Below are 19,168 nucleotides of genomic sequence, written 5' to 3'. Positions count from 1 at the left end.
GGGTGTGAAGCAGATACTCCGGCTTGTTGTGGTTGCTGCTGCTGTTGAAGCTTAGCAATTGGTTCCGCCTGCTGGGCTACAACCTCTGTTTGACGAGCAGTAACTTCTGCTTGGTGTAGACACCCCATTTTTGACCGACCTTAAGACTCAGATGTCACTGATTGAGCGCTTGGTGATGTTGCATAATGTGCTCGTTCAGAAGTTTCAGAGTTGCGGCCGTGAGCCCTGCCTCCGGACTTCCGAACCCTCTTTTGTGCCTTGTCTCGGTTTGCGAACCAGACTCGGTTTTCTCTGTTTCTTTTCCTGAGGGGAGGGAGAGGTCCAGTAGACCATCTCTCAATGTCCGCAGGCTACATTTCGTGGCCGTAGGCCATTTTGCCCATTTCGGAGTCCGGTTTCTGATTTTTCGGGACCGTTGGCCGTGTGCCTCGGTTCGGGACCGCCTAACCACCTCCGTTTGTTCTAATTTTTGGCATACTCCTTATTTGCTCCCTTTTGAGGGACACTGGGGTCTGAGAAACCCACTTCGTGGCCGAACGCCACTTTCGGTGCTTCACAGCCCATTTTCGGGACCTCGAACTGTGCGTTTTGGTCCCCGAGCATTCGTTTTGCAACGGTTTTCGTTCATTTTTGGTAGGTACCTCTGTTTTATCACCAGGGAGGTCACTGAAGGGTGGGAGGCCAGCAATTGTTGCAGCAACCAGTTATACATCCTCCGACGCCTTCCGGCGCCCGTTTTTCGCACTTCCGGGCTAATGTTGAACACCTTGGGCCCATTTTCTTGAACTTTGAACCTCATATTTGTGATGTACACACATGGGAGGACCCTAAAAGTTGGTGGCCGGCCATTAATGTTACTTGACCCTTTTGACCCCCTCCTTCCGGGCTAATGTTGAACACCTTGGGCCCATTTTCTTGAACTTTGAACCACATATTTGTGATGTACACACATGAGAGGACCCTAAAAGTTGGTGGCCGGCCAGTAATTCCACCTGACCCTTTTGAACCCCTCTTTCCGAGCTAATGTTGAACCCCTTGGACCCACTTTCTTGGACTTTTAACCACAGGGTTGTGTTGTACACAGATAGGAGGACACCATCAGTTGGTGGCCGGCCACTAAATCTGATTGACCCTTTTGACCCCTAGCCGGCCGGCTAGGGGGTGTGGCCGGCCGGCCACCTGTAGCAAAAGTAACAGGCCGGCCGAGCTCCTTGCACTGTGCACTTTACAGCTGTGGAACTTTATCCCCCAGAAAATATCTTTATCCGGGGGATATTTTGTGGGGGAAAGTTTGTCTCTTTTTCCCCCACCTTTACACCCCCTTTTTGGCCCTTATAACAAGCAAGCTATATCATTTGTTGGGGTTAGAAAAATTGTTCTTCAAGCTTCCATACACAAATCCCTTTCTATACCTCTCATTTCCTTGAAAATTCCTAAGTCCCTAAGCACCATTTCTTCTACACCACCAAGCTCTACCATCACCACCTCATTTCCAGCAACAAGGAAGGCTTCTCAAAGGCTAAAGGAGCTGCAAATTGGTCCAAGAAGCAACAAAAGCTTTAGTCTTCAAGGGTGAGTAACATTTCTCCTCTTTGACTCTTTTTCTTGATCCATTTGTAAGCCCCACATGCTTTTTGTTTCAAGCTCCGGCCCTAACTGAAAGGGGCCCTCTTTTGAGCTCATCTTCACTTTTCATTAAGGGCTCAACCCTGTTTGAGCCCTCCATGATGCACTTGCTTCATTGATCCTCTTATATGTCATAATCTTGCATGCTATTTTTGGCCCATGAGTAATCTGTTTTTGAGCATGTTGTAAACTGATATTAGGCTTATTTTGAGCCCCTCTTCAACATTGAAGAAGGGCTCAACACCATTTGGGACTTCCATGTTGTACTTACCTTTATACTCCTCTTTTCTTCCCCATTCTTGCATGCAATGGCAGCCTACCATGCTTTTGTTTTTGGCCATTTTACAGTTCTGAAAAAGTGCTTATTTTGGTCCATTCTTCATATTTAATTTAGGTCCTTTCATGGTTTGGGACCTCCATATGCCACTTCATGTTATATCTCTCTTTTATTCCCCATTCTTGCATGTTTAGTTAGCCTATCATGCTTTTGTTTTTGGCCATTTTACAGTTATGAAAATAGTCCTATTTTGGCCCATTCTACATGTTTTATTAAGGGTCTTTGGCTGTTTGGTGAATATTTTGCATACCTCATGTTATAGCCACTTTTGAGCCTCATTTTGCATCACATTTCTATCATGTTTGTATACTGATTTTGGGGCTGCCATATACTGTAAATATTCATATTTTTGGTCCCTCTTCAGTGTTGTAGAAGGGAATTTTTCAGTTTGGATTTTGCTTATATCACTTGCTTCATTACCCCTCTCTTGGCCCCTATTCTTGCATGCCATTTTTGCCATACCTATGCTTGCTTTTTGGCCATGTTTATAACGGTGAAAGTGCCTTTTTTGGGACTGCCTAGCTTCTGTCTTTGCATTACATGTCCATATTGTGCATGCATTGCATAGCTATAGGCCATTTCGGGTGCCTAAATTCACATTTCGGGACAATTTCATGCATTTGGTGTCATTTTGCCTCATTTCGGGACTGTTTTCCCCCATATTTTCTTGCTGAAATTCTACTAGAATGATTGCTTTCCATTTCCATATCATTTACATCGCATTCTGCCATCGCCTCGGTTTGCGTGCCCGTGTGCACGCATTTCGAGGCACCTCTTTTTTCATTCACCGGCATCCTATATGAGTGTGGCTGAGGCTCACTCATGTTGGTATAAGCCCATATCACATTTTCATGTCATTCGCATTGTGTATGCCAATGCCTCGGTTTGTGTGCCCGTGTGCACGCATTTCGAGGCACTTCATTTTTATTCGCCGGCATCCTATGTGAGTGTGGCTGAGGCTCACTCATGTTGGTATAAGCCCATGTCACATTTTCATGTCATTCGCATTGTGTATGCCATCGCCTCGGTTTGCGTGCCCGTGTGCACGCATTTCGAGGCACTCCATTTTCATTCACCGGCATCCTATGTGAGTGTGGCTGAGGCTCACTCATGTTGGTATAAGCTCATATCACATTTTCATGTCATTCGCATTGTGTATGCCATCGCCTCGGTTTGCGTGCCCGTGTGCACGCATTTCGAGGCACTCCATTTTCATCCGCCGGCTTCTTATGTGAGTGTGGCTGAGGCTCTCTCATGTTAGTATAAGTCCATATTACTTTTTCCATTCCATTTTAGACACTTGCATTGCATATATCGTCGTCTCGGTTTGCGTGCCCGTGTGCACGCACTTCGAGGCATCTCATTTTCATAGCATAGTGCATACTAGGTTGTATCTTAGATTGCATTCTGTCATTTTCTCAGTTTGCGTGCCCGTGTGCACGCATTTCGAGGCATCTCACTTTCATAGCATGGTGTATGTTAGGATTGCATCTTAGTTGCATGTCATGCATATTGCATCGTGTTCGGGATAGGAGTTAGCTCGGGCACGGGAAACGAGGTGCATTTCGTACTCCGAGTGACGGAATGTGTCTCAATTCCCCAGTCACCGACACTCCGGATTATCCATGATGGAGTTAGGTTTTAGCTGTAGTTTCGTGTGCATTCATCCTATATTGAGTTGTGCATTTCGACTCCTCGGCCATCATGCCTCGGTATGCGTGATTGGTGGCACGAGGATCGAGACATGCATACATTTGTGAAAATACATTGCTATGCCCCTTTCCTGCTCTCTGTTGTAGCAAAACGAAGAATTAGTAACTTTTTGGGGCTTGGCACGCTTTTCAAGTACAGATGTAAACAGAGGCTAATTGGGGCATTCCGGTGGATTTCCGCGCAAGACAACCCGGACATGCATCATCCATCAGAAGCAAGGCAGTCCCTGGCTTGCATGCCAGTTTTATTTATTTTCTTAGTTAATTTGTTAATTAATTAGGATTTTGTAATATTTTGGACTGTAATATTCTTTTATTCGGGACTGTATATTTATTCGGACCCTCTGCGCGAGGGCACAACTGTAATAAGTGTGCGTGAGTGTGATGTATGTCTTCCAACTCCACGTCTTTCTCCCTTTTATTTATCCGCTTATGATGGTTAGATTAGGGCATATTTAAATTAGCATACAGTATGACAACATATTTGCATTCATTCATCTGTATTGCATGCACCGGGCTCGGCGCATCATACTAACTGCATTGTACTTTCAATTTCAAAGTTGAATACATGATAGTTGTAACATTTCATATGCCATATTAGAAAAGCCGAGCCTGCTATAATTGCATTTTGTATGTGTTGCATTAGGCATTTTTGTATAGTTAGGATCATGCATGATTTCTAATGAATTCTTATTTTTGGCTTGGAGTACTCGGTAAGCTTTATGCTTTAGCATCCTTGCATGCGTGTGAGTGACTGCCATGAATAGCATGCTTACCATGAGGCTATGTGCTTATCTGATATAACTGCCTGAATGCTTGTGGGTGAAGGTTGGGTTACTTAAATTGGAATAAATCATCAAATGTTTTAAAGCCTACTTGCGGGTAGCAAACCATTTTCAAAAACAAACATGAAATGTTTCGTTCCAATTCAGGCGACCCGGTCTATATTTGTATGTTGTGCGCATCACATAATAACCTAGGCTAATAAACCGGAATAAGAACTCACAATGTTTTCAAAAATTGATATCATGGTTAGTAGAGGCCGGTCTATGACCGGCCGAGCGGGGGTGCTCACGAAGTGACCTTCCCTAATCGTACCCAAGTTCCCGAGCCGAGGCAACTTTGGTGATGACGGATACGTGGCCTTTTGGCACCGAGTCAGGGTTTCCTAAATTTCCCAAAATAAAATATTTAGGTGGCGACTCTGTATCTGGCAAAGCAGTCCATGTTTGGCACTTCTTTAAAAAATTTGTTTTTCTTAAAACGATTTTCCGGATTTGGACTCTTTGGTTCAAACTTAGAACCGTGGCTAACGAAAGTCGAGTCCGAGCTGTGGCGAGGTCCCCCGCGGGCTTGTTACAGTTTCTGGCGACTCTGCTAGGGATCGAACCCAGAATCTCTGTTTTTGACTACACTTGTGTGTTTCTTTGCATTGCATTTGCATTGGTGCGCCTAGGACACCGTGTTTGCCATCTGCTATTCCTGAACGGTTTGCCGGAGGCTTGTCTTGTCAAGGCATGACCATAAGGCTGACCGGTTGTGGGCTCTACCAGTATGGGAACACAAACCCCGGTTTTACCGGGGCACCCTCTTTAACCATTCGACCTAGTGCATATTCAGATCCTTAGTTGACCATTCCAAATTAGGACAGGTTGCTTACCCGTTTATAGGTTGTTTGAAACCGCTGTGTGCGTAGTGAAACCCGAGCTCCTGACAAAATAGGACAGGGAAACCCTACCCCAACATAGGGGTGTTTTGGCTCTCACTTATCTGTTATGTGCTTTAGAGTGCGTCTCTACAGGAATGCATGTATCAGTATATGAGTTTGGGTATCAAGCCTGCGGGCATCAGTTCAGTATTGACAACATCAGGCCTGCGGGCATCAGTTCAGTATTGTCAGCATCAGGCCTACGGGCATCAGTTCAGTATTATGGGTATCAGGCCTGCGGGCATCAGCCAGTATTTGAGAATTAGTTATCTGCGGATATCAGATTCTGTTTTAGGAGACAGTGATACAGGGATAATAATCAGTGTTTGAGGACAGTGTGTTATTCAGCTTATTGACTGTGTGTTGATTATGCCCGGCTGTGTGTCATGCATTTTATTTTAAGTTGTTATGCTGTCCGTTTATCTGTTTATTTATTTCCTTTTCGCTTTAGTTATCTTTTGCTAGGTCAGTTCTAGCACAATTGCTTCCAACCCGACAGGCATTCCCCAAGCACTTTGGACACGAGGTCGTCGACTCCATCGATCTGAGGATCTAATCGACGGACAGCCAGTGTTCCATTCTCCCCCCTGTTACCAGAAGGAAGCAGAAAAAGCGCAGTGTATCTGAACAGAGAGCACCAGAATAGTGGTTTCCCCCATCAGTGGACAGTCAGATTGAGATCCCCATTGAGACAGATCTGCCGGTAGTTCAGATAGATCAAAACAGTATGACGGCACCAACAGGAGTTGAGGAAATGATGCGCCAAATGCAGGAAACCATGCAGGCCATGCAGCAGGATGCCGTTCGCCGAGATGAACTCGCTAAGCAGCAAGCTGAGATTATGACCCAGCAGGCTGAGCTGATTACCAGGCTGCAACAACAGAATACAGCATCTGCTTCACACCAAATCCCTCCTCTGGCAGGGGCTCCATTACCTGAGCAGACACCTGTTGTTCAGAACGCTCCTCCAAACACCCAGAATACTGTGCCGACTATCCAAAATCTGCAAGAGGACACAAATCTTCCAACGGGGCCAGCTCCGCCCCCGCTTCCACCACAACTGTCCAAGGTCCATACACCCAATCATCCGGACTCTCCCTTCGAGGTCGAGGTTGATCATACAGCTCTGAAATTGAGCAAACTGGAGAAGCTATTCAATAAATCCCAAGGGGTCAAGGCTATGCCGAATATCGAAGATGGATGTACCGAGGAGGCCGTAACACTCCCCGATAGGTTCAAAATGCCACAAATCGACCGCTTTGACGGGACCGGCGACCTATGGTCCATATCTGACTGTTTGCAGACATCTTACAGCCAATGGGCCTAACACGACCACAGAAGCTTTCATTATTCGGCCGAACCCTGTCGGGTGTGGCCTCCCATTGGTACGCAAAGTTACAAGATGAAGTGAAGAAGAATTGGGATGAAATGGCTGAGGCCTTTGTCGCGCAATATTCATACAACACTCAGATCGAGATCACAACCCGTGATCTCGAAACGACAAGGCAAGAGCCCAAGGAAACTTTCTCGGACTTTGTGATCCGATGGAGGGCAAAAGCGTCAATGATGACTTTAAGGCCCACTGACAAAGATCAAATCCGGATGATTGTGCGCAATCTCCACCCAAAGTTGATGCAGAGAATGATTGTAGTCCCCTTCCCTACTTTCGCAGATTTACATGAGATGGGGGTGCAAATCGAAGACGCAATGAAACAAGGTCTGTTTGACCACGACAGGGAACAACTGAGGAGAACCTTCAACCGTAACAACAATGCGGGCCCGAGTGGCGCTGCAAATACGAGAGCCTCGGAAGTTAGTATGGTCACCACCACTCCCCCTCCCCTCCAAGGCCCATGACTGCCACACCCTTCTCCGGCGCGTCCGGAAGCAACACACAAACCAACAGATTCCAACCGCGAGGCCAAAGAACCTTTACCCCACTATATATGCCCCTGACCAAAGTTTTGGGAATATTGATCAGAAAAAATCATTTAAAACCCCTGGAGCCAAAGCCATTACCGAATCCACTCCCCCCTCTTATGACCCAACAAAGTACTGCGCATATCACCAACAAAACGGTCACGACACCGACCGTTGTTACAGATTGCGTCATGAGATCCAAGATCTTATTGACAAACAGGTGATCGCGCCTCCTGATAAACCCAATGTCACAACCAACCCTCTCTCGCCACATAACCAACCTCCCCCTCCCAAAAGAATTAATTTTATCCAGACTGGGGTCGCATCTTACGATCCTAGCATCTATATTACGCCCACCCACCTACCCAAGCCGGAGGTGCTCCTTCCCGATTGCACTGACTTCTTGTGTATGGTGGACATCTCTAAAACCCAACCAGAACCGATGGTGGTGACCGTCGAAGATAGGGCAGGGCAGATTTTGGGAGAGAATGAGATTGTTGAATCTGGGACTGGACAGAATTTTGCTGGGGGAGCCTATGATCCAAGCAAGTACATCCTATCAACGAGCCGAATTGGGCTAGGTATAGAATTGCCAGAGACAGGAGAGCTATGCATGATCCGGGGGGATGGATCTGGGCTATGGGCAGATGATCTGACAGCCGTAGAGGAGGACTTTGCCAACCTGCAATTTCTCGATGACCAGGAACTGGGGGATGTGTCAATCAATTGGTACGATTATGAGGGATCAGCGGAGGCCACTGGATGGCTCGAGGATCAACCAGATGCAGTGGGAGAAGCCCAACCAGAACAGAGCCCGGCAGGGGCGGAAGTATCAGTTGTGGCCGGAATGGCCGAAAGTCAAGTTGTATCGCCGGAGAGCGCCGGTGCTAAGAATTTCGCTCGAGACATGGGCATTACGGATACGGGAATTATTGAACAAACAGCTGTACTGATGCAGCTGGAACGAGAAAAGTTTGAGGAGGCTGAGAGAATTAGGAAAGCTAAAGGCCCTGAGGGGACTGAAAGTGCTGTGTGCACGAAGATAGAGAATGCTGCGAGCATGTTGACAGGGAATACTGCGAGTACAACTAAACCGGAGCCAGACAGGTGTCTGTTGGCTGCCGATGGAATGTGGTGGGAAGGCGATGACTTATGTCTTGCCCACACGGATGAAGACTGGGGGAATAATCAACCGGATGACACTTGGTACCTCGATGAGGTTGACCACATGACGAGAAGTGGGCGGTATTTCAAACCCCCACACCTGGACCAACCCGAGGCATCCGGGAAGGATAAAGAAGCGGAGAAACAGAAGGAGAAGCAGATTGAAGATGAAGCTCAGTTGAAACAGTTAAAAAGATACAAGCAGACATCTCCATCTGGGGACTGCTAATGGCATCACGAGTACACAGAGAAGCTGTCCTATCTGCTATGGACAAGTCCAAACTCTCCATAGACACCACGCCTGAACAGCTGGTTGGGCTGGTTTTTCCAGGAGGAGGTTCCCCGGCATTAACCTTTTCGAACAAGGAGCTACCGCCTGAGGGCACAAGTCATAACAAACCTCTCTATATTTCTGTGGAATGTAGAGATAAGTGGATACCGGTGGTACTTGTTGATACCGGGTCTGCAATTAATGTCTGCCCGACCAGAACGGCATATGCGATCGGGTTAAAACCCGCGGACTTCGTCCCAACTACCCAAGTGATCAGAGCATACGACAATACCAGCAGAGAAGTGATGGGGACTGTTAAAATTCAAACCAAGGTTGGTCCAGGACAACATAGTATCGAATTTCATATCTTGGACGTTCCCGCAACCTTTAACCTACTTTTGGGGCGACCGTGGTTGCACCAGGTCAAAGCAGTCTCTTCCACTTTACATCAGATGCTAAAGTACCCCCACGGGAAAGGGGTAGCGATCGTTTTCGGGAATTCATCAATCCATCCGCCGCCGGAAGTGTCTACACCTGTCTTGGAGATTGAGCACGGTACGGAGGATGTGTTTTTATCGGGGTTCACTTTTGCCGAGGCTCAAGTGGTGCAGAATGTCATGGCTGTGAATGAGGGCATGTATGTTAGTGCACAATCTATCTACCTCATGAACAAGCTAAAACATACCCCCGGGATGGGATTAGGGAGAAGCGGCCGGAAGGGCGTCTCAGCGTTGGCCGAAGTGCCACACAACCCTCACGCCTTTGGACTGGGTTATCTGCCCACCAGGGAGGATTGGGTGAGGAAAGGAAAAGAAATGGCCGGAAGGGCCAGAGCAAAGAAGGCCGGGAAGCCATTTGAGTTAATGCACAGGCCCATCTGGGGTACCCTAAACGGACGTTTCGTCCGGGAGGGGGAAGATTTTCCATTCTGCGGCTTCCCGGAGCCATGGCTAAACGCGGAGGGGACGCGCGTGCCTGGTTTTGAAATCTTCTTCGACATACAATTATCTGGGGATGACGTTGCCGAAGCGCAGACAGACCCACCAACTGAGGTTGAGCAATGTGAAGCAGTGGATCCTGAGGGCACAGAGCTTGAAATGGGGGTAGCACTGGCGAGTCTACTATCAGATCCTCCGATCGGCCAAGAGTGCTTGGGGGATAACTCTTCGGTTTCTGTGATTGGAGATGAAATAGCTGCGGGCTTTCCAGCGCCGATCTTGGATGCATCTATCGCACCTTTTCTCATCTGGCAATATGAAGAAGGCTTTTTATCTAGCAGCTCCGGGTCAGGTAGTGAGCCGGAATCTGATTCTACCGAATCTTGTGCGTCGGAATCAGATTCCAGCTCGACTGAGTCTGAGTCCGGTATTCCTGGGGGTGATAACCCGGATGCCACAGTCCTGTCTAGGTCGTCATTTTCATTTTCTTTTGAGTCTGTTGTAACAGAGGAATCTGACGGCTTGGGAATATTTAATGAGAATGATGTGGATGTGGTATCTGAGTATTTTTCTGTGCCTTTGATTTATTGCTTAAATCAGGATTTTCAAAATTTTGATGAAAACAATGAGGGAGAAATTCCCCCAGTTTTGCAATGATTAATTGATCAAGAGCAGGAAAGATTTGTTAAACCTTTAATGGATGAAATCACTACTATGAATGTTGGTACTGAGAAGGACCCGCGGCTGGTCCAGATCGGGTCCACGTTGTCTTCAGAGGAGCGCGAGCGCTTAGTCGCTTTATTAAAAGATTTCAAAGATGTTTTCGCGTGGTCCTACGAAGACATGTCTGGAATCGATCCTGAGATTGTACAGCACCGGATCCCTCTTGATCCCAAGGCCCGCCCTGTCAAACCGAAACTCAGAAGGATTCGCCCGGACTGGGCCCTCAAAATTAAGGAAGAGGTCACCAAACAAATTGACGCAGGGTTCCTGCTGGTATCTGAATATCCAACTTGGTTGGCCAACATTGTTCCTGTGCCAAAGAAGGATGGCAGAATTCGAGTCTGTGTAGACTTCAGGGATTTGAACAGGGCCAGTCCGAAGGACGACTTTCCCTTGCAGCACATTGATGAATTGGTGGATTTCACGGCAGGACACGCCTTGCTTTCATTTATGGATGGTTTCTCAGGCTATAATCAGATAGTAATGGCACCCGAAGACCGGGAGAAGACTGCGTTCACTACCCCGTGGGGTACATATTGTTATAGAGTGATGCCATTCGGGTTGAAAAATGCTGGAGCTACGTATCAACGGGCAGCAACTACAATATTGCATGATATAATCCATAAGGAGGTCGAGGTGTATGTGGACGACATGATTGTCAAGTCCAAAGAAAGAGAGGGCCACTACACCGCCTTACAAAAATTCTTTCAGAGGATCAAAGAGTTTCGGCTGCGACTGAATCCCCAGAAATGCACGTTTGGTGTTACAGCAGGGAAGATGCTAGGGTTTCTGATTACACAAAGGGGCATCGAGGTCGACCCTTCCAAAATCAAGGCCATCTTAGAAATGCCACCACCAAGGACTGAAAAGGAGGTGCGAGGCTTTCTGGGTAAAGTGCAATTCATAAGACGGTTTATTTCTAAATTAACCTTGACTTGTGAACCACTTTTTGGTCTCCTGAAGAAAGGAAAGAAATTCCAATGGGACGGCCGATGTCAAGCAGCTTTTGAGCAGATCAAAGAGTATCTACAGAACCCACCCGTGTTGTCACCACCAGAGCCGGGGAGACCGTTGATATTATACCTTTCGGTAACTGAGACTACCATGGGCTGCATGCTCGCCAGGAGTCAGAAGACAAAGTGGAAAGAGCCATCTACTATCTGAGCAAAAAGATGCTGGATTACGAGACCCGCTATACACCGCTGGAGAAGGCTTGTTTGGCCTTGATATGGGCAACCAGGAAGCTGCGGCACTACCTGTTAGCCCACTCTGTAATGTTGGTTTCGCGTTTGGATCCCATCAAATATCTTTTCGAGAAACCAGCACTTACGGGTAGGCTGGCTCGTTGGCTGCTGTTGCTCTCCGAATTTGATTTGAAGTATGTAACGCGCAAGTCAGTAAAAGGGAGAGCGGTAGCGGAGTTCCTTGCCGACCACCCAGTTGAGGGGGATGAAGCGGTTGAGTATCTATTCCCAGATGAAGCCATTCTGCACGTCGAAGATGAAACTTGGACGATGTACTTTGACGGAGCGTCAAACCAGTATGGGTATGGGATAGGGGTGTTGCTGATAGCGCTTGACGATTCCCGTATCCCTTTAGCATTCAAGCTTCGGTTCAAAGTCTCCAACAATGAAGCATAGTATGAGGCATGTATTGCTGGCCTGGAAGCAGCCCTAGAACTAGGGGCAAGACGGTTGGACGTCATTGGGGACTCAAACCTTGTTGTGTCTCAAGCAAAAGGAGATTGGAAAGTCAATGAGGAAAGGATGATAATTTACCACCAAACCTTGGATTTGCTAATTCCTGGGTTTGAGAAGCTAAAATTCACCCACCTCGTAAGAGAGAACAACAGGTTTGCAGATTCATTAGCAACTCTATCTTCTATGATAGACATCCCGTCCAGAGTCCGGATGCGTCCAGTCATTATTGATCAAAAGTTTACACCAGCATACGAGTCGATTTCCGCCATAGATGAGGTTCAAGACGGCAACCCCTGGTATTACGACATCTGGAACTTCTTGGAAAAAGAGACATATCCACCAGGGGCAAATGCCAAAGATAAGAGGGCCATCAGAAGAATGGCTGCTCAGTTCATTATCTGCGGGGGAAAGCTGTACAAAAGGGGTCATCTAGGAATGCATAAGCTCTGTGTAGAAGCTGAAGAGTCGAAAGGCCTGATGGAAGCCATCCATGGGGGGGAGTGCAGTGCACACATGAATGGAGTAATGCTGGCCAGAAAGATCCTCAGACAGGGCTACTACTGGTCAACCATGGAGGAGGATTGTATTAGTTTTGTTCGGCGATGCCACAAGTGTCAAATCCATGCAAATCGCATGAACATCCCACCGTCAAAACTGTACAACATGACTTCGCCATGGCCTTTTTCAGTCTGGGGAATTGATGTGATCGGAGCTATTACCCCGAAGGGGTCAAACGGGCATGAGTTTATCCTAGTAGCGATAGATTATTTCACAAAGTGGGTTGAGGCCCAATCATACGCGGTGTTGAAGGCGTCGCATGTCGCAAAGTTCATCAGAAACAACATCATCTGTCGCTACGGGATGCCAAACAAGATAATTTCAGATAATGGTTCCCACTTCAAGAAAGAAGTGGTAGACTTGTTGGAGAAATACAATGTGGCTTTCCATAAGTCATCTACATACCGGCCGCAGACCAACGGAGCGGTTGAGGCTGCCAACAAGAATATCAAGCATATACTACAGAAGATGGTGGGAACCTATCGGGATTGGCCAGACAAGCTGCCATTTGCTCTGTGGGGCTACAGGACTTCAATCAGAACTTCTACTGGAGCAACTCCATATTCATTGGTCTATGGAATGGAGGCTATTCTACCCATTGAGATTGAGGTTCCGTCGTTACGAGTATTGGCTGAATGCCAGATAGCCGAAGCAGATTGGCAGCAAAGCAGATTCGAAGAACTCATGCTCTTTGATGAAAGAAGACTGAAAGCACTGTACCACATCCAAGGCTATCAACGCAGAATTGCCCGGGCTTTCAACAAGAAGGTTAAGTCCAGGAATCTGAAAGAAGGAGATTTGGTGCTCAAAGACAACCGAGCTCCCATCCACGACCCAAGGGGCAAGTTCAAACCCAATTGGACTGGTCCTTACATCATCAAAGCTATCTGGTCAGGTGGAGCTGTGGTTCTGATGGATCTAGATGGCTTGGAGTTCTCACAACCGATCAATATGGACAAGTTGAAGAAATACTATCCTTGAGAGGCTCGCTAGGCCGAAAACCCGAAAGGGCGACCTAGGCAAAAGTCAGAGCACAAAAAAATTAGAAAATATAAAAACTGAGCTCGCAAGGTTGAAAACCCGCAAAGGGCGGCCTTGGCAAAAGTTAGAGCGCAAAAGGAGAGTGAAAATACTCGAGTGAACCTGAGCCTGAACTACGTAAGGCTTGATTCCCATCTTTGGGATACGTAGGCAGCTTCACATCGAAGTTCAGCCATAAACTTTTCCCCGATCAACTCTGTCCATTTCGATCATCTCAGTCATCTTTATCCATCACCATTTATCGCGATCTCCGGTACAGTGCTGTTCAAACTAGGGGCAACTTTCCGTTGTCGCGACGGTGCAAAGTTACTCTGACTAGGGGCAACTTCCCGTTGCTTTGCAGTGCCGCATTGTTCTTCAGACTAGGGGCAACTTTCCAGTTGCAGGGATCTGGGGTTGTGCATCTCAGTGACAGATCTTCGGCGTGTCCAGTTCTGATCCACATCGAAAATAGTTTTGAAAAGTTTTAATAAAAGTTGACTTTATTCAAATCAATCTTTTTACGACTAAGACCATTTTTGGACCAAAAGCGAAAAATTTTCAGTACCACAACTTTCAATTTCATTGATTTCAAAACTGAGTTCTCCTGCTCTTGCATTACAATCGAGGTTGCTTTTTTTAGTACATTCATAACGAAAACTTGAAAATGCTAAATAAGCAATAAATTTGGGGCATAGTTGAATCAAGTATCTCTGCGTCCCCTCCTAGAGCTGGACGAAGCATCTGATGCCAAGCTAGGCCCAACCTGTGCCTCCTCATTGAGCCAATCCAAGCACTCATCGGACAAAGTGCAACTGAAAGTGGGAGCAGGGGCCAGGAGCTCTCTAGTCCTCCATGCCGTGGCATATCGGGCAAGCTGTGCACCCCGGACCGGGAAAGCAGCTGGGTACTCAATCCCCTCCGGTGGGCAGGTCTGATCATGACCAAACTGACGCAGGAACCGGAACGGAAAATAGAATACGCAGTGGGTTAGACCAATCAATTGGATCCCAATCAGCCGAGACATACTATAGCTCATTGCCGGGAGGTTGAGCCAAGGACAACGCCAAGCAATGCCGTCTACGGACAAATTGCACATCCAATCGAACCACCACCTTTCGTCAAAAGCATTGACTAGACGCTGCCGAAAGAAGTAGCCTCGAGCTGAATAGGCCGGGCAAGAATCCACAACCTGCAACTTGTCCATTAACCATACCTAGGGGAGGGATGGAAAATGAGAGAATAAAGAACAGAGAGATGTACGATGAGAGAAAAAGTGAGGAAAAGGGTTTTGTGAGAAAAACCGAGCCTGAGGGTCGAGTGATGTGAGCAAATATATATGTGAGGTCGGGTGGGAAACATTACCTGCAACAGCAGTGGACTCCCGGCAAACCTAGTCGCCTCCCGGCGATAGACAGAATCTAAGCCCATCAGTGTCTCGGCCAAGGTCATGGCAATACAGCTCTTTCCTTCTCTCAAGCCTTGGGCGACTTCAATCAGGCGAATGCTAGCCCCACCGAAGCCCGAGGAAAGCAGAAAGTGAGACAACAAACATAAGCAGAGGGCGTGTTGCCGGAAACCCTGCCAATAATGGTTGCTGCGGTCACCGGCGTCGGAAAAACGATGGATCAAACCGAGGATGTCCAGTTCCCCACTGCAGATCAGAGATCGAGCGTCATGCGCCGTAAGCCCACACATCCGCCCTAAAGCCTGAGCATGGCCAAAACGGAGCTGGGGCAAGATCACTTCAGAGCATTCAGACTCCATCAAAACCTGAAAATCTTTGAAAGTGGGACACATCTCTTGGCCGCCAAAGCTAAAAACGTGCGTCACTGGATTCCAGAACCTTGCCGCGCCATGGAGAAAAGGGAGCTGTAGCGGAGTACGGCTTAGCGTGAATAGTGCATTCAAGCCGAAACCCCGGAAATTCAGCTTTTCCGAGCCATCTAGAGAAGAGATCCAAGATGTGACATTTTCTGCGAGAAACGCCTCCATCTTTGTCTAAAACTAAGATGAAATGAATGTTCCCGAAGTTGAGGCTTTTATAGAAGGAAAAACACTATTCACGGGGACACATGTCAAAAACCAGGTGGCTGCAGGACTGAGTGGCCGGCCGGCCACCTTTTCTGGCTGGCCACCCATTTACTTTTTCAGAAATGGCCGGCCAGCTGTCTCTCTCCACAAAAATGGCCGGCCGGCTCCCAAAGATGGCCGGCAATGCTGCAGTGTATCCTCTTGGCCCTGTTTTACCCTTCGAGGGAGAGTTCCAAGCATTTCCATGCAACGGGAGAGTCAAAGGCCTTCATCTCCCTCCGTTTCGGATGCGTTCCGGTGCCCAGATCATCAGAAGTACACTCTGTTGTTGTTGAGTTTTGTTTATCGAGTTGTTGTTTTGCTTATCGAGTTGTTTGTCGAGCGGACGTGTTTCGTGTTTTTGAGCCATTGTTCTCTGTTTAAACAATCTTTGTTAAAGTCTTGTTTATTTGCGTTGTCAACGTTGTTGCATTTTGCTTATCGAGTTGTAAACTTCCTAAGGTCCTGTTATATCTTAGTAAGTTGAGTTGCTTAGTTTGTTGCGTCGGTTCACTACCTGACTTGGTGATTACACAATGCATATTCCCATTCAATTTCATTTTTGTGCAAAATAAAATGATGCGATACGATGCTAAAAGTTTAAAATACAAACACCTTTTCAAAAGTTATTTCATTCCATCATGCTTTACAACGAACAAAGGTACAAGTTTTACAAAAAATAAAACTGCCTAACAATGTGCAAAGTGCTACAAACTACTAGCAAAAAGAAAAATAAAGCAGGAAACAGCAACATCAATGTCCTCGGGAGCGGGAACGAGAAGCACTCCTCATCCTCTTCTACGGGACAACCTCTGCACCATCATCATCATCTGGGTCAGAGCTGTCATCCTCAGGATCCCCCTCAGCCTCACCTCTGTTCCCCGAACCAAAACCGGAGCCCCCCTCCTCAGCAGATGTCTCTGACTGACGATCGGTAGCCTCCTCCTCCTCCTCCTCCTCAGCGTCCTCCTCCTCCTCATCAGGCTCCACCTCTACAACGTGAGCCCTGCGTCTGCGAACAGGCCCTCCTCGAGCTCCTCGAAAAGGCCTAGATGGCCCAGCTCCTCAGGAAGGCCGAGATGACCCCGCCCCCTGAAAAGGCCCGGGTGACCCAACTCCCTGAAAAGGCCCAGATGGCCCAGCTCCCCAAGGAGGCCCAGGTGGCCTGGCCTGCGGCTGACCGGACCATGAAGGCATCTGAAAACAAAGAGTTCAATTCAAATACATCAGTCCAAATATATACATCAGATGCAGATACAAGCAAAGGCTACGTGAAATGGGTGCATGTAAATGCAGTGTCCAAGTGGGGTGTGTGTCAGATGTGCTCTACACAAGTAGTCTATCGATGCAGTAGAAATCAGCATGTCATCAGAAGTATGATAAATGCCAGAAAACTGAAGGGTACCTGAATGCCCGCGACAGACAACTGTGCCTCTCTACGCAGGACCATGCCCTCGAGTGTGGCCACCAGTCCAACCACCTCCTCCATGTACCCTCGCGGTGGCTGCAAATATGAGCTCATAATCATCAGTGAACAAAAATGTCTAAACATCTGAATGATGAATGAAAAATAGTGGAGCATACCAGCGGTGAGTCAAGATCAATGGCGTATCGATCACTGGGCATCGGAGGCTCTAGCGGGATCGGGGTCGGAGAGATAGCCCCATACTGCCACGCCATCAACTCAGTTGACATATCTGGCCATCCAGGATGAGGATAAGTCGACGGAACCGGAGGAACCGGTCTACTCCCACCTCTGGATGTACCAGCCTTGCTAGTAGAAGGGGCGTCTGCAGCCCGAGCCTGAGCCTGGCCCGAGGATGACATACCGGCAGGCCTCATCATCGGGATACGAGCTCCCGTCAATGGAGGCATAAAATATATGTGACGGTAAGTGGCGTAGTCCCCCTCCTCAATATATAATAAAGCATCACTACCCAGCATGGCGCCGACTACCTCCGAGTGAGAGAGCCTGTCAGCAGTCCGCATACTGACTGGGGGTACTGCGGGAGGATCCTGAGAAAGATACCCCCATACCTGGTGCAGAAAGCGTTCCCCCAGAAACCATGCCCTGCCAACCGGCCCTTCGAGCAGGACCCTATACTGGGAGATGTCCGACCCTCCGGTATACTGAAGTCGGAGACCATCACCCAGGGACACCCAGGGTTGCCATGTGATCTGCGGATGATAAATGCATAAACCAATCAGAAATCGAGAATATGCAGAGCAAATCAAAGATGAAAATGAAAGGAACTGAAAGTTCTGAAGTACCTCTGAATGTTGCACAGTGTCAAAGTACTGTCGCAGGTAAAGGAGGGTCTCTCGAGGTCTCAACCGGTGCGGGCCCTCGAACACCAATGAGTATGGGGTCATGGGAACCCCTGCCACCTCCAACTCTGGGGCTAATGATGGAAAGTATACATAGACCCATAGCTGAGAAAAGCAGTGCAGAATGTAAGTACGAAATGCTGAGAGCAAAATACAGACTGTAAAAGTGCGCTGTGTGTGCAATGTACAAATAATGAAAAGCAGAAATGTAAATCAAGAGGACAGAAAAGTACCTCCCAGGCTCTCCAGTAGCCGCCAAGTAAATCGCCCCGCCCGCGGGAGGTCGCGCTCATATAAAAGTAAAGGGTAGCCAGGCCGGCGCCACCCCAGTCATATCGATGGACCTGTGATAGGTCAACCAGAGCGCTCAGCAGGTATAGCCCGACTGTGTTCCCTCTATCGGCGAACAGGGTAGTCCCAAAGAGGAACATAAGGAAACCACGGGCGTACTGCTCTGTCTCCTCAGGAGTCTCGGGCACCATCTCCGCCCGCCGGAAGTGGGAAGAGAACCAAGTGTATCGGACTCTCCCAGAAACCCTGTCAACAGGCGGGCGAGCCCCCAATAGATACATCCAAGCGGCCTCCCACTCGCCCATATCCTCATCATAAGGGATGGACCAACCTCCTATGTCTAAGCCAGTCAACACAGCGAAGTCTAGAGGCGTCATGGTCATGTCCCCGGTAGCAGAGAAATGAAAGGAGTTGGTGGTGTCCCACCATCTCTCTACCAAGGCTGCCATCAGTGTCCTCCTGGCAGGACAACGTGACAACCCGACGCAGAAGGGCCCGAATCCTGCCAAATCTACCAAATCTCGGACACCCTCCGGGAGCTCAGCGTACCAGTCCCGCGCGATGGTGGAACCATACCCCCGCACACTGCGGGAACCAACCTGCATTCAGAATGAATACATGTGTCAATAATGAAATGAATGGGCTGTGCGCCAATGAAATGAATGGGCTGTGTGCCAATGAGATGAATGGGCTGTGTGCCAATGAGATGAATGGCCTGTGTGCCAATGAGATGAAATGGGCTGTATGCCGATGAAGCGAAATAAGCTACATGCCAATTTAATCTGGGCTGCGTGTTCAG

At 48.0% G+C, this 19,168-nt stretch overlaps 2 protein-coding genes across 2 annotated transcripts in view; both read right to left on the bottom strand.

Annotated features, from left to right (window-relative positions):
* LOC145807008 (protein MAINTENANCE OF MERISTEMS-like) overlaps window positions 1-18,996 on the bottom strand; it is a 204,771-nt gene extending 185,775 nt beyond the window's left edge. Inside the window, exons 1-2 of the mRNA XM_082904904.1 lie at window positions 18,312-18,996; window positions 18,022-18,183 (exon numbers count right to left, since the gene is read on the bottom strand). Coding sequence (XP_082761030.1) covers window positions 18,022-18,183; window positions 18,312-18,974 — 825 coding nt within the window. The 5' untranslated portion in view covers window positions 18,975-18,996. The remainder of the gene's footprint in view (window positions 1-18,021; window positions 18,184-18,311) is intronic.
* LOC145807956 (uncharacterized) lies at window positions 16,521-17,653 on the bottom strand. Its single transcript, XM_082907045.1, has 3 exons — window positions 17,335-17,653; window positions 17,156-17,254; window positions 16,521-16,947 (listed from the first exon to the last, which is right to left on the bottom strand). Exons 1-3 carry the CDS (start codon window positions 17,623-17,625, stop codon window positions 16,816-16,818), a joined length of 522 nt encoding a protein of 173 aa, XP_082763171.1. The 5' UTR covers window positions 17,626-17,653; the 3' UTR covers window positions 16,521-16,815.
* Window positions 18,997-19,168: the final 172 nt, after the last annotated feature.

Source organism: Camellia sinensis, chromosome 14 (genome assembly GCF_055761805.1).
Source record: "Camellia sinensis isolate YWXY chromosome 14, ASM5576180v1, whole genome shotgun sequence".
In the NCBI taxonomy this organism is placed as follows: Eukaryota; Viridiplantae; Streptophyta; class Magnoliopsida; order Ericales; family Theaceae; genus Camellia; species Camellia sinensis.
This window is presented reverse-complemented; position numbering and strand designations above follow the sequence as displayed.

What these genes read in the sequence shown, in the direction of transcription:
- LOC145807956 (XM_082907045.1), bottom strand. Translation starts at nt 17,625, where the DNA reads ATGCCTCCATTGACGGGAGCTCGTATCCCGATGATGAGGCCTGCCGGT. An exon ending in TTGATCTTGACTCACCGCTG is followed by an intron (nt 17,255 to 17,334) that starts GTATGCTCCACT and finishes TCATATTTGCAG; the next exon opens with CCACCGCGAGGGTACATGGA. An exon ending in TGTCTGTCGCGGGCATTCAG is followed by an intron (nt 16,948 to 17,155) that starts GTACCCTTCAGT and finishes CTTTGTTTTCAG; the next exon opens with ATGCCTTCATGGTCCGGTCA.